The sequence below is a fragment of the Pipistrellus kuhlii genome, unplaced genomic scaffold (genome assembly GCF_014108245.1).
Source record: "Pipistrellus kuhlii isolate mPipKuh1 unplaced genomic scaffold, mPipKuh1.p scaffold_m20_p_3, whole genome shotgun sequence".
NCBI lineage: Eukaryota > Metazoa > Chordata > Mammalia > Chiroptera > Vespertilionidae > Pipistrellus > Pipistrellus kuhlii.
This window is the reverse complement of record NW_023425529.1, coordinates 100,567,761-100,589,497: the sequence shown is the minus strand read 5'-3', so window position 1 is coordinate 100,589,497 and position 21,737 is coordinate 100,567,761. Positions and strand designations below refer to the sequence as shown.

At 35.4% G+C, this 21,737-nt stretch overlaps 1 protein-coding gene across 6 annotated transcripts in view; it reads left to right on the top strand.

Annotated features, from left to right (window-relative positions):
* The window catches only part of NBEA (neurobeachin), a 798,235-nt gene that overhangs the window by 315,190 nt on the left and 461,308 nt on the right, over window positions 1–21,737 (top strand). For all 6 annotated transcript variants that reach the window (XM_036455167.2, XM_036455161.2, XM_036455163.2 and 3 more), the window contains one exon: window positions 6,376–6,503. In XM_036455167.2, the coding sequence (XP_036311060.1) occupies window positions 6,376–6,503 (128 nt within the window). The remainder of the gene's footprint in view (window positions 1–6,375; window positions 6,504–21,737) is intronic.

Below are 21,737 nucleotides of genomic sequence, written 5' to 3'. Positions count from 1 at the left end.
TCTTCACTTCCTCCCCACCAACTCCCCCCACTGCAATTACCACACTCTTTTCCATCTCCATGAGTTCTCTCTTTTCTTTTTTGCTCAAATTGACATATAGTCTTGAACTTATATTTTTATTTCATTACAGTTAGTTTTTATGTCATTTTATTTTCTAGTTGACTAGAAAGGAGAGATTTTTTTCCATTTCAGTTTTTCATTTTCTTTCTCCCTACAAAACATGCAATTAGCAATTTTAAAAAATGTGCTGCAAACAAGCTTTTATAATTATTTAAAGACATCCTTGCATTACATTTCTTGAAACTTAAAAAATGTGTATTTCAAATTTAGTTTATAGTTTACCATATAAAAGAGCCAACTTCCACACTGAGAATTCTGCTGAGGCTTAATTTCTTAGTCTTTTGTAATTTTATCTACTTTTTTAACCAGTACATCATACACTTGAAAATGTATATGATTCTTTTAAGAAAGATTGAGGATAAATGTCATTTTTTAATTTAAAAGACCTTGGAGAAATAAAATAAGCAACATATTTTTTAGCTTCATATTTTGCTTAGTGGCTGTGAAAAGTTATAGTTTGAAGAAATTGTTTATCAGTAGGATCTAAGTGCCACAGATTTGATATGTAGGATGCACTTTATCCATCTGCTCTCTAGTATGTCTATGATTCACACTAGATGTTTAGTGAACTGTGAACAAGATATTTAAAGTCAGTGTTTTTCCATTACTAGTTATAATATACAACTGGTTAACAATTTAACTTTTACAGTATATGGTTTTGCTGTCATTAATATTCTCCTATTCTTTTCTTTGCATCAGTCTTTACTTAGATAAATCAGCTCACTTACCTCTGCCTGTATTCCCTCATTTACATAGGAGTATTTGATTAATAAAATCTGTGGATTTCAGGATTGGAATAATTTTCTTTATATCTGAGTCATAACTTTTAAATACATATCTTAAGGGTACATGATTACTCATTTTCATTCTAGATTATATTTTTATATACACTGATTGTTTTTTATGATTTTAAAAATGAGTGACAAAATTTAAGAACTTGAACATATCAAATTAAGTTATTATTTATTATATTTTGACATGCTAGGGGTCTGTGAGAATACAAAAAATTAAAAAAGTAAACAAAAATTGTAACATTATAAACTGGTAGAAATATACTGTTGCTTATTAAAATGCAATTCACAGTGAAAGTAATATCTTAAGTAAAAGTAGAATTATGTTTTTCTAAAATTATAAAACATTTAATATTTGAAAGTAATCAACACTTGTGAAAGCAGACTTTAGAAAACATCATGTATCTTACTTTTAAAAAATATATATTTTTTATTGATTTCACAGTAGAAAGGGGAAAGATAGAAACATCAATGAAGAGAATTATTAATCAGTTGCCTCCTGTACATCCCTCACTGAAGACTGAGCCCACAACCTGGGTAGATTGGTCAGTTAAATTTGATAAGATTTGATGATAATTGCAGCCATAGGATTTCATACCATTGTTTCTCTCACGAGTTAATTATATCTCTAGTCAAATAAATTTTTTAAAATCTATAAATCTCTGAAAATGAGATTTTCTTAATACAGGTAAAGACCAATATATAATTGTGTCTTTTAAAATCATCATAATAAAATGTTATGTTTTAAGTCATATTGTTTTATGCAGGCATTAGATCTATAGAATTTCATTTAAAACATTAATATTTGCTTTGAATGTTTTGTTTTCCTATAGTTGGTAAATTTGTTAGAGTACTTGATAAATTTATTATATTGTAATGGCAATTTTCTTCATGGAAATAAATCAGTAATTCTCTTTCTTAAAAGAGTTTGCTCTTACTATCAAGAAAAATAGCCAGCCTTAGCTGATTTGGCTCAATGGCTAGAGCATCGGCCTGTGTACTGAAGGATCCTTGGTTTGATCGCAGTTGAGGGCACACGCCCAGGTTGTGGGTTCAATCCCCAATAGGGGGCACGCTGGAGAGAGCCAATCAATGGTTCTCACCCATCATTGATGTTTCCATCTCTCCCTCTCTTTTCCTCTCTGAAATCAATAAAAATATATTTAAAAGGAAAAAAAAAGCAAAAGTCAAAATAACATTCCAACCATAGTTAGTGTGACTGAAGAGAAGGGAAAAATATAGAGTGAGAGAGATAAATGGATAGCTTGAGGGAATGCATTTCAACCTAGAGTTGACAAATTCTATGTTTAGAGCCCAAGAACTTTTCCAAACTTAAGAAATTCCTAAAGTGTTAAGATAATAAACCTCACTCAAGACTGTGTAAGGAAAACTCCCCATCTAGTGCACCTGTATATTATTTCTATTTATAAAATGTCTGAGTCTGAATGTTGTTTTTTAAAATATGTTTTTATTGATTTCAGAGAGAGGAAGGGAGGAGAGAGATAGAAACATCTATGATAGAGAAACATTGATGGGTTGCCTCCTACATACCTCCTACTGGGGACTGAGTCCACAACACTAGCATATACCCTGACCTGGAATCAAACAGGTGACTTCTTTGTTCATGGGTTGAAACTCAAATCACTGAGAAACACCAGCCGGGCTAAATTAATGTGTGTGTGTGTGTGTGTGTGTGTGTGTTTTGTTGTTGTTTTGTTTTGTTTTTAATAAGTGAAAACAAGCTTTCAAATAAAACTGAAAAGTTACTGCTTAGTTGTTTTCCTAACCTGTACTAATTTTTCTTACAAAAGATTTTTTAAAGAGCCTGTTGTTAATTGTTTTCTGATAATTATGTATTGTTTCTATTTTTAAAATAAAAATTATACTAAAAATGAGGTGATTAATTCATGTATTTGTATAGGACACAGGCCAACGAATATTCCCTTGTTCAAATTTATTTTTATTGTTATTACATGTAATTAGATAAGTTCTTCATGTATGCAGTTGGGAATAAGGAGTTTTTATTATATTCCTCTCAGATGAGAATTGAAATAACACTATAGGCACAATGTTATTTTTTAAATAATTGGGGGTTATTTGCTGGGTGATAGAGTTGGGTATAAGGCTGAGATTTAAGTTTATAGCATTTCCTTTGGGAATTTAAGTTATGTAAGTATGAAGATCACATACAGTGTTTATTTTTCTTAAAATTTTATTGTGAGGAATCTATAAATATTAACAACAAGAACAGAAACTTGCCCACATTCTTCTCTGTGAGAAGTGATGATAAGACTTCTCTGCAGGGTTGGAGAAATCTGCTTGATAATGACTTTTTGTAATTAAAATATTTGACCTCATGGTGGGTAAAATGTTACATGGTTTGTCCACTATTAGAAAATTAAAATTATGATTGCAGATAATATGTATAAACAGAATCCCAATATTCTAATAAATTTTATAAGAAAATAGTTGCAAAAAATCTTATTATAGGGATTCACTCTCTGACATATGTCTGTTTTTATCCATACATGCTATTTACACACACACACACACCTACTTAGTTGCTTTGATTAGTTTCTATTTGATATTTAACTTAATCACCAAGAGGAGAATTCTTGCAATTTTGAAGTCTCTAAATTAAACATAAACCTGTAAAATATGGGAGGAGGGGGGAGTTTTAAATTGGGAAAATCAATGTTCCTGGATGTAATTGAATAACAATATACTACAATCCAACAGTATAACTGTAATGTGAACCTGTATAAGTCTAGATTTTTTTCTAACTTTATTTTCATTAATTAATCTTAAATAAAAATAAGTATTCATGCTTCACTCAGAATTCAACTGCAGAAGCAAACAAGAATAACTACATATAGATTTTTCTCCTTTTCATAGGTTCATGTTTACCTTTCTTCCTTACATTGCCTTAGTAGTGGGGAAGAATCATAGGAAATGATCCTGGAGAATGAAAAAGAATGAAAGAAGTAGTAGATCCAAAAAAGAATTTATATCTACTGTCACTAAAAGTCATAAATAGCATGATAATTATATTACTTTGGGTAGCCTTTCCTTTGCAACATACTGAACATAATGAAAGTAAAGACTTTCATTAAAACAGTTCTTCTCAAAGTGTGTTTCCTAGAATAGCAGTTTTAGACCACCTGAGAATTTGTTACAAGTGCAAATTCTCACAGTTCACCCAGACCTGCTGAATCAGGAACTCTTGGTATAGGGTTCTAGGACTGTTTAAACAAGCCTTGGAGATGATTCTGATCTGCACTAACATTTGAGAGTCATGGCCTTAATGTAGGTGCTTGCTTCAGGAATAACAGAGTAGCTCTTTCTTCAGAATATTGTCTTTAAGTATTTACTTAATCTGAATTTCCCTTTCTGGGTTCTCCTTTCTCTAAGGCTGTCCAATCAGATAAGATGAGATAAAGTCAAATCGAAGTAATGGTAAGGCTGTGTGTACACAAAGGATTCAAATAATGCTTTTTTGAAAGTATGAAAGAAGGCATTTTGATTATTTCCTAATCCCTAATCATTTAATTGCTTTAAAAAAATGAAATAATTTAGTTTCAAACATTAGTACTATGTTTCAAATCATTCTATGATTTTTTGTCATTATGTTTTCTCATGCCTAACAAATATGTTACTTAGCATTGTGGCAGAACTTTTATTATTTGGAAGCATTGTTTTAATTCTTTATTATACATGTTTTCTGTATGGATAAAAGGAGTGGTCATCTAATATTATATTTTTAAATTGAATTTTTAAGATACATCAGACTCACATTCTGTAAGAGTAAATGTATCTGTTTTTTTAATTAACATAGCTGTTAGAAGAGCTACTATTGTTGATCTCTCACTGTGTCCAGGTACTTTTCTATGTACTTTACATGTCTTAGCTGATTGAATCCTCACTAACTAGTGACTTGTCTTTTCATTTTTCAGGTGTAGGTCATCTAGATACCATATGATAGAATCAGCGTTCCAGGCTAAGCAGTCTTACTCCAAAACACTTTTTGTATTTGCCTGAGCAGAGTTAGTTTTTACATGTTTTTTTCTTCTTTTTGCATATACTACTCAAACGGTGCTTATGTAAGGTCATATAACTGAAAACTTAATAGTGAACAACATACAGTTAAACCTTCATTCTTGAAAGTCTCCTATCTCAAACAATTGGGTGATTGACCAAGTTGTTCATAAAAATAATGTTGTGGTTGTTGAACCAAACTTTGCACTGGACTTGACAACCCTTTCGTGCAGATACATCATCATGACGAAAGGCATTTCTCACATCACAAACAAAGGAGAGAATGAGAGTCAGTTTATTTCTAAACCTCTCTTGTTAACATCTCAGGATATTGTGCTGTGAATATTTTTTCTGTTGTTGGTGGTGATAGTGTGTGTGTGTGTGTGTGTGTGTGTGTGTGTGTGTTTCTCTTTTGCTTTGTTGCTAGCCAAATGGATGCTTAGCACAATTTTAAAATTTAAATAGGCCATCAAGAGTGCTGATGTTGCAAAAGATGTGAAAGAAACAATGATCACAGGCAATTGAAGAGGTAGAAAAACTTGTTGATTTGGATAAGTGAAAATCAGTCAGCTGGTGACAACATTTCAGAGGCAGTGATACCTGAGAAGTGAAGAATTGCATACTGACCTCCAAAAAGACACCCGGAAGGAGTATGAAAACGATTCCTTTAAGGCTAGTAGGGGGTGGATCAATAAATTAAGAAAAGAAGTGTGTGTTTATAAATTAAACAGTACATTAGACATGTACTATATACAAGGAAGGTTTAAATGGAATCATTTGGGGATCTGGAATGAATTTATTCAATTTACATTATTTTTAATGGGAAATGATTCTGTTTTATTTTATTTTTTTAACAAATTGCTTCTCAAACAGCCTTCTGGAACAAATGAAGCTTGAGAACTGAGTTTGGTAAATACAACTAAGTGGACTTATGAAATGGAACATGCCTACTTTAGCAAAGCAATTCAATTATATTACAGTGAATTTCAATTATTCCCTTATTTGTTTAGCTTTTGAGGAAATTTTCAGGGAATTTTTTAGATCAAGAGTTAATTCTTTGTAATTATCACAGTGATCCTTATAATAAGTGTTGAAAAACTGTTTTATTTTAGGGATACAATGAGAGACAAAAAAATGATACATGGAGAACTTATTTTCTTAAAGCTTCTAGAACTATGAATAGTGTCTGTGGCCCTCAAAGGTTATAGAACCCTAAATCCTTTTCACCATATAGTCATTCTAATTTAGCTGCAGTCTTTGGAGTAGCCTTATGATTGATATGAAATTTTACTGTGTCCATTCTACACATTATTCAGTGGAATAGATTGAACTTTTATTATTTTCAAAGGTTTTAATTTAGAAATAAAAAGTTTATTTCATTTTTTATTTTGAATTATATTTACTAGTCTTTATGTCTTAATTTCAACAGCATCACTGCAAAACTTGAAAGAGCTTTAGAAAAAGTTGCTCCTCTTCTTCGTGAAATTTTTGTAGACTTTGCCCCATTCCTATCTCGTACACTTCTTGGCAGTCATGGACAAGAGCTATTGATAGAAGGTATGCTTTCTCTCTCTATTCTAATTATTTTAGTTTCCTATAATGTTTCTATTAATCATGACATAATTTGTACTTCTGGAGGAAAATTTATTGTCAAAGTATATAAAGACATTACTTCCACGAATGCTAATAAGATATTATGTATACTTTCTTCTTGTTCATTTTTTTTAAATAACTTATTTGCACAGTCAGTCTTATTGTACAGCTAATAACAGAATGAAGAACTTTGAAAAAGTTGGATGGAACTCTCTGGTCCTTATGATCCTAATCTACAGGCTGTATATTTTTCATTAGGATGCTGTGTATACTAAGCAAGGATCTCTAAAATTTCCTTCAAAGAGCCAGGCTTCTTTAAGTGACTTTTTTTGATTCACATTTGTTATATGAGGATCTTTAACTGAGAAAATGTAAAGAAATACTTTAGTTTTTATTGATTCAGAAAACAAAATTCTGAATAAAATTACTTGAAAAAAAATGAAATACTTAACTGGGAATTGAAGCTGTTGTCTTTTACTTAGTAGCAGCTTAAATGGAGTAAGAAGGCAAAGAAGGTAAATTAACTCCTATGAAGATTTAATGCACTTGTAATAGGAGAGTAGCTTTGAAAAAATATTATCTGGAGCCTTAATTATTTAAACAAAGTTTAAATAGTCATGAAATTCAGAAGGGGCTAATCAATATGCAGATGATCCTGAGAGTGAATAATTGCTTTAGGTACCATTTGTTGAATTTAGAAGCCATATATATGTTTGCTTTTCACTTCCTATTTACTCTGTGTTTCCTATGCCTTTTCTATCATGTCCTCAACTGCTTTTGCACAGTCTGTTTCTATTAGAAATATCTACTAACTGGACTGAGTTTAAATCCTTATTCCTCCACTTTCTTAGCTCTATGACCTTTTGAGACTAATTTGGCCATTTGTAGCTTAGTTTCTTACTATAAGTTGTCATCAATGGTAGTACCACCCTCCCAGGACTCTTGGGAGGATCACATTATATAATGCATACAAAGCTTTTAGAACCTATCTGGACTATCCACTTTTTATAAAAAGTATTGCATTCTTACTCTAGGTTAAGTGCTATCTTAGGTACTTGGAATATATTAGTAGTTAACAGACAAATATCCCTGCCTTGTGGAGCTTTTAACCTAGCAAGGAGAGACAATAAATAAGCATTAAGCACAAATATTTGAATCATGTAAAATGTTGAAAGTTGGCAAATGCTATGTAAAAAAAATAAGTAAAGTACCACTCTAGTGACTGGGATTATAGAAATGGCAGGGTTATAGTGCAGTTTTAAAAAGGGTGATTGAATTTTAATAAGCCAATATTAAAAGTTATATTTGAGCAAAGATTAAAAGGAGGTGAGCCATATAGCTTGCTAGAAGAGTGCTCTAGGCAGAGAGAATTGTCAATGACATGTTACTTTTACAATAAGAAATAAATTGAATAACCATTATTGAAAACATAAATCTTAAATGTTTCCTTATTCCCTAAAAATCTTTTATTTTTCTACTAGAGGACTGGTGCACTGGAGAGGGGTCCCTCAACCCAGCCTGCTCCCTCTCACAGTACAGGAGTTCTCAGGGGATGTCCTACTGACGACTTAGGCCCAGTGCCCTCAGGGAGCAGGCCTAAGCCACAGTCTGGCCTCCCTCTTCGGTAGGCACCCGGCCAATCAGGGGAAGGCACTGCCCTTATCACTCCCTCACTGCTGCTGCCACTGCTGGCCGGCCGCCATGGCTGCCTGAGCCTTGGCCCTCATAGCCACAGCAGCTGCCTGAAACTTGGCCTGGCCCTCTCAGCAGCAGCAGCTGCCATCCATGGCTGCGGCTTTGTCCTGAAGGGTGTCTTATCTAATTAGCATATTACCCTTTTATTGGTATAGATATTTAAGTATATCTTTTCCTAAAGTGTTGTAAAAAATATATAGTAGAAATTTGTAATTATCAAGGACATACCAAAATAAACACAGAACACATCTAGTAAAATAGCAATACTAGTAATGAGTCTAGCATTGTTATTAAACTGGGACACAAATCTGCCCCAAGTTCCCCAGCAGCCAAAGCAAAGAAGGATTTATGTTAAGTTATAAGACTCACTTTAGTGGTTCCTAAGTGATAGTTTATAACACTTTAAAATGTAAGGAATTGCTGTCAGGTAACTTTTACTTCTTCCATATCTGTCAATCAGGACTCCATTTATGTAGCCCCCTTTTTAGACATCTGGACTGTTTCTTATTTTCTTCCCAGCACTTCAAAGAGAAGATAGAGAAATGGCTGGGTAATCGAGAGTAATTTTTCTTGGGCTTCTCTGAGTTTACCTCCAATACTCTGGATTGAGTTGAAAGAGCATTAGGATATGCCACTTGGATATTTAAAAAGGACTATGCTAAAAATGAAACATTGGAACAAGTTACATATTGAAGTTCATTTTGTGTTCACTGGGCAAAATAAAATTTTATTTTATAACTTTTCTGCATCTAAAGTTATATCCTAATTTTAATATATCAGATATAAGTCCTGTGTTTAAGATTATACAGATGTATTATTCATATTCTTTTTTGTATTAAAATGATTTTTCTTAATAAAATGACACTAAATGGTAGGTCTTAGGTTTTGAGTTCTGTTTTTTAAATGCCATTATTTGGCAAAATATGAAATTGACAATCTTAAAATATGGTCCTTTAAATTTTTGCCAGTTTATGCAATCCAAAATCTAGAAACGTCTGCTATATAACAGAACATTTGGTATCCCTCACAATTTAGTCCTAACAATTTTTTTTTCAGATTCAACTCATCTCTATCTTCTTGCTGTAGAAGACATTCCTTAAATATGCAAACAAGCTATGCATTATCACATTTCCTTGTTTTTCTACAACTCTTTCTTCTGCATTGGATCTTTCTCCTTTTTTCTATGCCCCAAATTCTTTTCATCTTTTGAATCCTGCTTCAGGCTTCTCATACAAATTAATGCCATCTCTTTGTGGTTCTGTGACATTATATTTATATAATATTAATAAAATTATTTTTACTTGTAAATAGAAATAATCTTATTGTTTATATTAACGTTGTTTAACTTAGATTTTTTTGCTAATCATTTTTGATGAAGGTAAGTTTTAAAAATAAGGGAAGATGGAGAACATTGTTGTGTGGTGAGAAATCCCAATATTGATCATGAACACACATGAGGTAGCTGCTACATTCTTTCAAGGTTCATTCTTGCTCTTCACCCCAGCTTCTGGAAACAATGTGCTTTCATGTTCTCATTCTTTAACAAGTACTCTTGATTATTCTTTCATTTTTCTTTGTTCCCTTTTTTTTTCTTTCTATTATTTTATATACTATTCCTCTCCTCTGAGAAGAAAAACTGTCAAACTCTTATGAAGAACTCAGGATATTTACATGGTAAAAATATCTTTACCTTAGCTATTAATTCTGTTTAAAAAATAGTGCTAATGATGAATAAATTGCTTTACTTTTGACTTTATTATATATATGTATATGGTAGCAACAAAATAAGATTAGGTAACTAAAGGTATTTTAGAGTCTTACAGAAAGAAACAGTGAGTACTCTTATTTTAAACTAGAGGCCTGGTGCACGATTCGTGCACAGGTGGGGTCAGGCTGGCCCACCCTGATCGGGACCTATTGGGGTGGGGATGGTCAGATGTGAGGCAGGGCCAGCTGGGGGGAAGGGCTGTGGGAGGTTGGCAGGTCAGCCCCACCTTCTAGTTCAACTCCTGGTGGAGGGGACAATTTGCATATAAGCCTTTTATTATATAGAATAATCAAAATATATTTGAATTGCACTTTGTCTTATTTTATTTTCAGGTTTTTTTTTTTTAACCATCATGTATTTAAATTTTTTCGTATAGGATAATTGATCTTTGGTAGTTGATATTGTTATGTATTTAAATTATAAATTAAGATAATGTTTAAGTTTGTCACTTTAAAAAATATATATTTTATTGATCTTTTACAGAGAGGAAGAGAGAGGGATAAAGAGTTAGAAACATCGATGAGAGAGAAACATTGATCAGCTGCCTCTTGCACACCCACTACTGGGGATGTGCCCTCAACCAAGGTACATGCCCTTGACTGGAATCAAACCTGGGACCTTTCAGTCCGCAGGCCAACGCTCTATCCACTGAGCCAAGCCGGTTTCAGCAAGTTTGTCACTTTTATTAGTCACACCTTTTATTTGACTAATAAAAGGACAAACTTAAATGTATTATTATAGGATTCTAGAGTAATCAATGTAGTTCACATCTTTTAAGGGCACCCATTAACTGTAGCTATTTTTATATAGCTTTTGGTGTGTATATGTTTCTCTTGGCAATAATTAAGGATTTTTTTAAAGACAGTAGTTATTTGGAGCTTAGCCAATTTTCTTTAAAAGGATTCCAGCTTTTCAATTTGCAAACTGATACAGAAAAAATAGAGTAACTATGTATGTAACTATCAAACCTATTAGCCCATGATGACAAAGCAACCTTTGATCCAAACTTGTTATATTTGTCTTGCTGCAGCAATTGAGAATGCAATTCAGAGATACTGTGGAGCTTCCTTTAAAGGAGTTATGAGGAGCTTATTTTGAAGTTTGTATTTAAGTAAATGGGGCCAGTTATAGATTGTCAGGAGGTGGGTTAGATAGTGCTAATTTTTATTTTGGGGGCTTAAGAACTACAGTGGGCCTAGAGTTGTAATTAGTAATAAAGAAACAGTAGTTACTCAAGCTAATTAGAAGAGAAGATGCTTACTTGTGTGTATATTTGTTAGCATAGTGTGCTTCACTCTGTCTTGTTTCACCATGGCATAGAGTGGCCTTTTAAAATCACTGTTTATAATCTGTGTGAGCATTTTATATTTGTTTAAGACTCATGAGAATATTTAAGTTAACGTAATTATCATAAGGGTACATCAAAAGTTTCATAAGCATCCACGGACAGGAAATGGACTCCAGGCAGCTTAGAAATGGGAGAGGGGAGTCAGTAACCAAGGCTACTCCCCTTTAACTCTTAAAGCAACTTCACAGACTCCTATTTGTGCTTCTCTCTGTATATGAACTCTTTTTTTTTTTCTTCTCTCCTAGACTAGCTTCACTCTCTTAGTCATTCGAACATAGCCCAGCATAACATCCATTCTTAACTCCAAATGTGCTTTTGATGTAAATATCTTTCATTATCTGATTATAAATCATTATCTATCTAGAGATAATGTGAATGGCTTAGCCTTGGGTTAGGTGTCTATCTCTGTTATAATCAGTTAAGATTGATGTGGATGTGAAAGGCAAGGTTAGATGTAAAACACAGGCTTCCCTTTTTATAAGCTATATATAACTTGAAACATCTTGGAAAAACGGTAGCAGTATAGCAAATGTCACTTATGAGTCTATTTCTAGTGACATTAGTAAATATTTTATTAAGTCATATAATATTCAAGAATCTTTATAGTTTCCAAGACTAGCTTATTTTAAACATATTTAAGTATAGCCTGAAATTTCACCTCTACCAAAAGAGAACATCACTAAAATCTTATTATAAATGGAATAAGCTTAGTCAAGAATCTCATAACACCTTTGGGTCATATACAATAACAATATGATAGAAAAATATATCTGTTTATTTTAATTTAAATTTTATGTATTACCGTATTTTTCGGACCATAAGACGCACTTTTTTCCCCCCAGAAGTGGGGGGGAAAAGTCCCTGCGTCTTATGGTCCAAATATAGCCTACACATATAATTAAAAAAAAAAGTTTTTTTACTTGCCCGGCTCTGTGTGGTCTCTGTGTGCTTGCCCGGCTCTAAAATGGTTCTAAATGCTGCTGTTTACTTTACAGGGTGGATTACATGTGTTTATGACTGTGATGTTGGGTTTTAATGCACATAAAATATTTTAGGACACTATTTGTTTCAGAATCTTTTTTTCTTCATTTCCCTTCTCTAAAAACTGGTGCGTCTTATGGTCCGGAGCGTCTTATGGTCCGAAAAATACGGTAAATATAATTTTAATAATTTTGAAATTGTACTGATACATAAACTGTACACAACATGACAAATTCAGGGAAATGGCAATGGTGGCATTGTTTTTACATTTCCCTGAATTCTTCCATGAACAACAGACATAATAATCCTATATAATAAAAGGGTAATATGCAAATAGACCAAATGGCAGAACAACTGAACAACCAATCAAAGTGTAGTATGCTAATGATATGCTAAGGCTGCTCAACCACTTGCTATGATGAGCACTGATCACCAGGGGGCAGTCAACTGGTTGACCAGTCACTATGTGCACTTACCACCAGGAGGCAGATAATTCAACCAGTAGGTTAGCTTGCTACTAAGGTCTGGTTGATTGGGACTGAGAAAGATGGGCTGGACACTCCCTGAAGCCCTCCCAAGGTCTCTCCCTGGCTCAGTGTGCACCAATGGGGTCTCTTAGCCTGGCCTGTGACCTCTCACAATCTAGGACCCCTTGGGGAATGTCTGAGAGCCAGTGGCAGCAAAATCCTGCAAGCTATTCCCCTTGCGAGAGTGCTAGACATAGGGCTCATGGCTGGTGAGCGCTGCTATGGCAGCACGAGCCTCTTCCAATCAGGACTGATTGGGCGTGAGCCCACGGTAGGCACAGTGGGGCCAGGATGAGCGGGAGCAGCAGTGCTGGACTACAGGTTTTGGCCCAGTCTCTGCAGGCCATCCAGAGGGACCCCACCCATGCCTGAATTCATGCACCGGGCCTCTAGTAGATAGTAAAATGATTACTACCCCCCTTAATAATAACTACTCCATTAGCAATAACATATGGACACTTACAATGAAAATAAATGACAAGGTATCCCATTGAACTCCAAAATATGATTGGATGAGGAATATATATATATATATATATATATATATATATATATATATATATATATATATATCTATCTCTAAGTGACCATTACAACTGAATGACTGGAATGACCAGAATGACTGGATGACTGCATGACTAGTTGCTATGATGCACACTGAACAGCAGAGGGCAGACACTCAACACAGGAGCACTCCCCTCATGGTCAGTGTGCTCCCAAGCCAGCCTGCTGCGTCCCCTCTTCCTGGCTGGGCAACCTAACACGGCCCTGCCCCCCCAGCCAGCCAACTTCCCATGGCCCCTCCCATTGGCCCTTTCCACCAACTGGCCAACCTCCTGCAAGCTCTTCTCCCCAGACAGCCAACCTCCTGTGGTCCCTATCCTTGCTGGCCATTTCTACCCCCTCCCTTAGGCGCCGATCAACATGGCCGACCAGCCAACTTCCCAGGGCTAGCACCCCCAATAGGCCTCAATCACCGAAAAGGCTGAGGAATCCCACCTGTTCACGAATTCATGCACTGGACCTCTAGTTTATCTACAATATAAGATATACATGGTATCAGCAGATGCATGGGAAAATGGTAGAGAACAAGAGAGCACCTGAGGAGCCTTGTCTATAAATACTCCGTGGAAAAACAATGGAGGGCCAGTTTAAAGGAAAGCACAAGGAGGCTTTCACACACTATAATAGCAGATGACATATATAATAACAAGGGCTCCAGGGTAAGGCTCCCATAGCTAGAGCGATCGGGGCCCCATGAGAAATTAGCCTGCCAAGTTCTCTTCCAAGGTAAAGCCTCTCATTTAGGCTAAACTGCTATGAATAGAACTCAGACAGAGAGAAAGCCCAAATAACAACGGGAAAGACAGGCAGAGCTGGTACATCTCAGAAAGTAGGCTGTTATATTTTTTAAAACTTCATGAAAAAAATCAAGTGGGATCTCTAGAATCTGAAGAAAAGTAATTTCAGGTGTAATAATTGAACATAAAATAGTAACCAGCAAGAAGAATCTTTATCCCATATATTACAATAAGAAAAATGAAAAAAATAGCCCCTCATACCATAAAAGCATGCCAGAAAAAAGGATAACTGTTTAAATAAGCTGAAGAACATTAGAAAATAATACAGGATATGAAAGAACAATTTAAATCAGAATTTAGAGAATTTCACCAATTAGGTGATAGAACTTAAGAAGAATTCAAAATAAAGAATTCAAAATAAAGCGGAAAAAAAAAAACAATTTTATGAATAAAGGCTAAATTAGAAGAAATAAATTAATGAATAATCTTTACAGATAAGGAATAAGAGAAATTTAAGATAAAGAGATAATTTTTGAATATTAAAAAAATGACTAAAGAGACTAGAAAAATGAGGACAAGTTTAGAATATCTAACATACATAAGAATTTTCAAAGGAAAAAAATACAAAAGCAAATAACAGAAAAACAATAGAATCAGTTATTCAAAGGATCTCCTGGAATATTTTTAATGGACATTTTTCTCCTAGAAGAAAACATAGGCAATAAAATTTTGGACATTTCTCTTAGGAATATTTTTTCTTTTTTTTATTTCTTTTTTTAAAAATATATTTTATTGATTTTTTACAGAGTGGAAGAGAGAGGGATAGAGAGTTAGAAACATTGATGAGAGAGAATCATCAATCAGCTGCCTCTTGCACACCCCCTACTGGGGATGTGCCTGCAATCAAGGTACATGCCCTTGACTGGAATCGAACCTGGGACCTTTCAGTCCGCAGGCCGATGCTGTATCCACTGAGCCAAACCGGTTTTGGCAAGAATATTTTTTTCTGATATATGTTCTCATGCAAGGGAAACAAAAGAAAAAAATTAATGATGGGACTATATCAAACTACAAAGTTTTTGCAAACAAAAGAAATCATCAGCAAAATAAAAAGACAGCCCACTAATGGGAGAACAAATTTGCCAATGCTACATGAAATAAGGGGTTAATATCCAAAAAGTGTAAAGAATTCATACAACTTTACACCAAAACAAAAAACAATCCCATGAAAAATAGACACTTTTTCAATGAGGACATGCAGGTGGCCAATAGACATGAAAAAATGCTCAATATCACTAATCATCAGAGAGCACAAATTAAAACTGCAGTGAGGTACCACCTCACCAATCAGAATGGCTCTAATGAATAAAACAACAAAAAACAAGTGTTGTCCAGGATTTGGAGAAAAGGGAACCATTGTGTACTGTTGGTGGGAATGTGGACTTGTACAGCTATGAAAAACAGTATAGAGGTTTCTCAAAAAATTTAAAATGAAACTGTCTTATGACCCAGAAATTTCACTTCTAAGAATATATCCTAAGAAACTCAAAACACTAATTTGAAAGAATATGTGCACACCTTTCTTCATAGCATTGTCATTTGGAAAACACAATCTATGGAAGCAACCTAAGTGCTTATCAGTAGACAAGTGAATAAAAAAACAAACAAAACTGTGATACATACATTCAATGGATTAATATTCAACCATAAAAAAGAATGAAATCTTACTATTTGCTATAGCATGGATGGGTCTAGATTTTATTATACTAAGTGAAATAGGTCAAAACAAATACCATATGATTTCACTTTTATGTGGAATCTAAAAAACAATATAAGCAAACAAGCGAAACAGAAACAGACACATAGATCCAAAGAGCACACTGACAGCTGTCAGAGGGGAGAGGTTTGGGGAACTGGGTGATAAAGGTGAAGGGTTTGAGAAGTACAGATTGGTGACTACAAAATAGTCACAGGGATATATAGTATAGAATGGATATCATAGTCAACTAGAGGCCCGGTGCACTAAATTTGTGCATGGGGAGGGTGTCCCTCAGCTCAGTCTGCACCCTCTCCAATATGGGACCCCTCAATGGATTTCTGGCTGCCCGTTTAGGCCCGATCCCAACAGTGGGATCGGGCCTAAACGGGCAGCCGGACATCCCTTTCACAATCCAGGACTGCTGGCTCCCAACTGCTGTCTTCCTGATTGCTCCTAATCGCTTCTGCCTGCCACTCTGATCACCCCTTAACCATTTCCTTGCCAGCCTGATTGATGCCTAACTACTCCTCTTCCAGCTTGTTTGCCCCTAACTGCCCTCCTCTGCAGTCCTGGTCCCTTCCAACTGCGTTCCCCTGTTTGCCATTTTGTGGTGGCCATCTTTTGTTTACATGGGGGAAGCCATCTTGTGTGTTGGAGTGATGGTCAATCTGCATATTACTCTTATTAGATAGGGTAGAGGCCTGGTGCATGGATGGGGGCTGGCTGGTTTGCCCTGAAGGATGTCCTGGATCAGTATGGGGGTTGTTTTGGGATGTGGGGCAGCCTGGGCAAGGGGCCTTGTGGTGGTTTGCAGGCCGACCACACCCCTTGGTGACCCAAGTGGAGGCCCTGGTATCTGGGGTTTATTTCTCTTCTACAATTGAATCTTTGTAGCCTGGAACTGAGCCAAGCTGTCTGTTTGCTCCGTGGCAGCAGCCATTTCTGTTGGGATTTATGTATTTTCTATAATTGAAACTTTGTAGCTTTAATGGGAGGCCTGAGCAGGCCTGGGTGTGCGGAAAGCTTGGCTTCCTCCATTACCTGGGAAACCCAAGCCTCTCTCCTGCTCTCTGTGACTGTAGCCATCTTGGTTGGGTTTATTTGCATATTCGCTCCTGATTGGTTGGTGGGCCTGGCTTGTGGATGTGGCTTATGGGTATAGTGGAGTGATGGTTAATTTGCATATTACTCTTTTATTAGATAGGATAATATTGTAATAACTATATATAGTGCCAGGTAGGTACTTGACATATTGAGGGATCACTTTTTAAAGTGTATGGTATATGTACACATAAAAAACCTTAATAAAAATATATATAAAATAAAATAAAATAAAATAAAAGTGGTTGATTGTCTAACCACTTTGCTGTACACCTGAAACCAATCCTATAGAATAAAAGGCTAATATGCAAAGAAACCGAATGGCAGAACTACCAATCGCTATGACATCACTGACCACCAGGGGCAGATGCTCAATGCAGGAGCTGCCCCCTGGTGGTCAGTGTGCTCTCCCCGGACCTCTAGTATAAACTAATAGTGAATGCAAATTGTAATTGAAAATAAATAAATAAGTAAATAGGAGATTTAAAAAATTATTTTTAAATGTACTTTGAATATTTGAAAAATATTACACAGGTGACCAATATTGAGACATAGCCTAGTAAAGTCAATGTCCTTTAAAGGGAAAACATTTTTAAATATGAAGTTATTATGTACGCAAATGCATGCCTATGACCATGCACACACGCACACGCACGCACACACCCACATACACTCACATGTATTCTCTAGCCATATCTACTGTTTTGCCTAGATATAGTAACCAAGTCAGTAGCAGAGAGCACACCTAAAGTCCAGATTATAGTCCTTAAATATCATTTGCCTCTGAAAGAAACCAGAACTTCTTGGAGAAATGGGTGATTTCAAGGTTGAGGCAGGAAATGTTCATGATTCGCCCATGCCATTTGGTGATACCAAAAACCAAGGAAGATATTAAAGATTGTAAAGAAGTCTAAAGAGTTAACTTGAAGACATTCTTATTGGCCAAAGATGGAGCATTTTGAGCATTAGTAAGTATAATTACTACAATGAATATATTTAAATCTATGAGTTATAAGAGTGATTTTTTAAAATGATTTGGTGGAATTTAGAAAATGGTAGGGAATGAACACATTATTTTGAAAACTGATAGGGGAAAATTCATTCTGTCACTTCTTTTTAAATTATGTCATTTATATTATCAAGTCATTAATAGGAGAAGTTTTCTTTTCATCCTATATAATAAAAGGGTAGTATGCAAATAGACCAAACGGCAGAACAACCAAACAACCAATTAAAGTGTAATATTTTAATGATATGCTAAAGCTGTTCAACCGCTCGCTATGACATGCACTGACTACCAGGGGGCAGATGCTCCAACCAGTAGGTTAGCTTGCTGCTGGGTTCTGGCCAATCCAATCAAGATTGAGTGAGATGGGCCTAACATGCCCTGAAACCCTCCTGCAGTCCCTCCCTGGCCCGAACATCCACCCAGGGGGTCCCTAAGCCTGGCCTATGCCCTATAGCTTTCCGGGACTCAGGGAATGTCAGAGAGCAGGTTTCAGCCTGATCCTGCAGGGAACTCCTTTTGGGAGGGTGCCAAACACAGGGCTCATGGCTGGCAAGAGCTGCTGCAGCAGATCGAGCCTCTTGTAATCAGGACTGATTGGGCACCTGCCCTGGCAGGCACAGTGAGTTCGGGATGAGCAGGAGGGCAAGTAGGAGCTGTAGGCCAGTGTTTCCCAACCTTCTCTCATGATGAGAATCACCTGGTGGAGTTGTTAAAACACAGATTCCTGAATCCCAACTAAGAAGTGCTAAACTAGAATTTTTGGGAACATATAGGTAAAATTGTATACTTAACTAGTGCTCTAAGACAGATTTTATATACAGAGCACTAAGTTAGGTATGCAATTTTACCTATATGTTCCCAAAAATTCTAGTTTAGCACTTCTTAGTTGGGATTCAGGAATCTGTGTTTTAACAACTCCACCAGGTGATTCTCATCATGAGAGAAGGTTGGGAAACACTGCTGTAGGCAGTGTTGGGCTGCGGATTTTGGCCCAATCCCTGCAGGCTACCCAGAGGGACCCCACCTGTGCACAAATTCTTCCACCAAGCCTCTAGTAGAAATATAAATAAATGTGATAAATGGTGGAAAGGTATTTCAGTTAATGTAAATTTGCATATTCTCAGAAATGAATCAATTTTAGCATAAATTGCTGCTAACACCATAGAAAGAGTAAATAGATAACCAGATGAAGAAAATAACCATTGCTCATCAAGACTTACTGACCAAATGAATGAGTAATGGATGCATGAATGAATTGATCAATTAAAATAAACCTGGATCTGATTGATCTTGTGTACCCAGCATTTTAAACTATCTTATGAGAATTCCATCATCAAAATCAACACTGGTGAAAATTCTGAAATACAAATGTCTTGGTTTCTTCAAAATACATGAAATGTGTAAAAAAAAAAAAAGTGATAGAAAAGGAAATTATAAATTAAAAGGAGCTTTTTTGATATAAAAATTGGCAAAATTAAATTGTTTATAAATATAACTGAATTAGGTAGATCATAAACTTCAAGAAAAGCACAGTGATCAAAATGATGTTTTGTTACTAGAATCGATAAGGTAATTAGGACAAGACACAGGGAGGGCTCTTGAGATACTTGGCAAAAGTCTGTTTTTTCAAACTATGTAGTGGTTACAGAGTATTCACTGTATTATATGTTACAAAAGTGTCTTTAATACCCTCTCTGGAAAGATAAAGTATATAATGCTATTAAAGACATAAATAATAGTGAGCTACATCTATTAGTTGTTAGTATGAAGACAATATCTCAAACAAGTAATTTATGTCCATAATAATACATCAACTTCAGTGAAAATTCTATTTCAAACAATCTCAAATTATTTTCATGGAATTTGATGAGAATTCTCATAATTTTCAACAGTTGGCCTGGCCACTGTGGCTCAGTGGTAGAGGGTCAACCTATAAATCAGATGGTAACTGTTTGATTCTGGTCTCGGGGCACATGCCTGGGTTGTGGGCTTGATCCCCAGTCTGGGGAGTACAGGTGGCAGCCAGTCAATGATTCTCTCTCACTGATGTTATTATTTCTCTCTTTCTTTCCTTCCTCTCTGAAATCAATAAAAATATACTTAAACATTTTTTCAACAGTTGAATGAGAGGTTCAGTATAACCAGGATCATTTTAAAGATATAGGAGCTATTATAATTTAAACAGTATGGTAGTGTCCCAGTGATGAACAGATTGCTCTGTCATAATAAATATCTAGATGCACACATTATATGGCAGAGCTGCTATTTTTGAAGAAAGAGATGAACATCGAAACAATTGCAGCTAAATCAATTGGATATTGTTTGTTAATTAAAAACAAGAAAGAAATCGGATCCCTTTCTCATTAAATACATAAAAGTCACCATTAATGGGGAAAAGCAAAACATTAAATGTTGCAGAGAAGAAAATAGAGAAAAATGTTTGTACAGCCAAAGGCAAGAAATATTTCTTTAAACATAAAAGCATAAAATGTACAGTTTAGTAAATTTAACCATATTCAAATAATTTAATATATCAGAAGATACCACTAAAAAGTTAAAAGATGGAGCCCTAACTGGGGTTGCTCAGTTGGTTGGGCATAGTACCATGGACTAAAAAGTTTCCAATTCAATTCCATGCCTGGGTGTGGGCCCTGTCAGGGCATGTGAAGGATGCAGCCAATTCATATTTTGCTCTCCCATTGATGTTTCTCTCTCTCTTCTCTGTTCTCTCCCTCTTCCTCTGTCTCTAAAGCAGTGGTTCTCAATCTTTGTAATGCCGTGATCTTTTAATACAGTTCCTCATGTTGTGGTGACCCATAAAATTATTTTTGTTGTACTTCATAACTGTAATTTTCCTACTGTTAATGAATCATAATGTAAATATCTGTGTTTTCCAATGGTCTTAGGCTCTACAGCAGCGATCCTCAACCTGTGGGTTGAGTCTAAAGCATCAATAAAAAAATTTTAAGTTAAAAGATCAAGAGTGACATCGATATGATGGTAAACTAGGAAGCTCCAGGATTTTATTTTCCCATCAAAGCACTGAATAAACAACAATATACAGATCAAAGTAGCTTTAACAAAGGAAAAATTTAAGAAGCTGCAGAAATCAAGCTAATGCTAAAAATGGTTGGAAAGTTCAGGGTATTTTGTGTGAACTTGTGCTATCTCCTCCACAATACAGTATAGAGCATAGCATACATACATAGCCAGGAGGCAGTTACCATTTCTTTTTCTAAGTGATGGAAGGAAAAGAATGGAACTTGCTTGCAAAAGTCTGGCTTGTCTGATGCTGCCCAAGTGACTGATTTCTGTTTTCCTATTTCAGAGCACTGATGGGAATAGTGGCATAGTTTGGATAGTAGAATAAAGATTTTGAAAGTAAGTGGTGGTCATCATGGCATATTACAGATGCAGAATATCTGACCTATGAGCAATTGGGGGCAAGGGATTATGGGAAAAAAATACAATACTAATGCAAGTCATCTCAGGAGAAACAAGTTTGATACCCTTAAGGCATTTAAAAGCAGTGGTTTATACAGGAACAGGAATAAAAGGGAATATATAGACCCAGGGGATATGCCAGTATATCCCAGAAAATATTTGAGAAGACCTCAGCCTTAAAGTCAGTCTAGTAGGTGAAGGCCTTTCCCTACATGAAGGCAGTCAATACATCCTGTGACAGGTGACTTTTTTAAATACCAAGTAT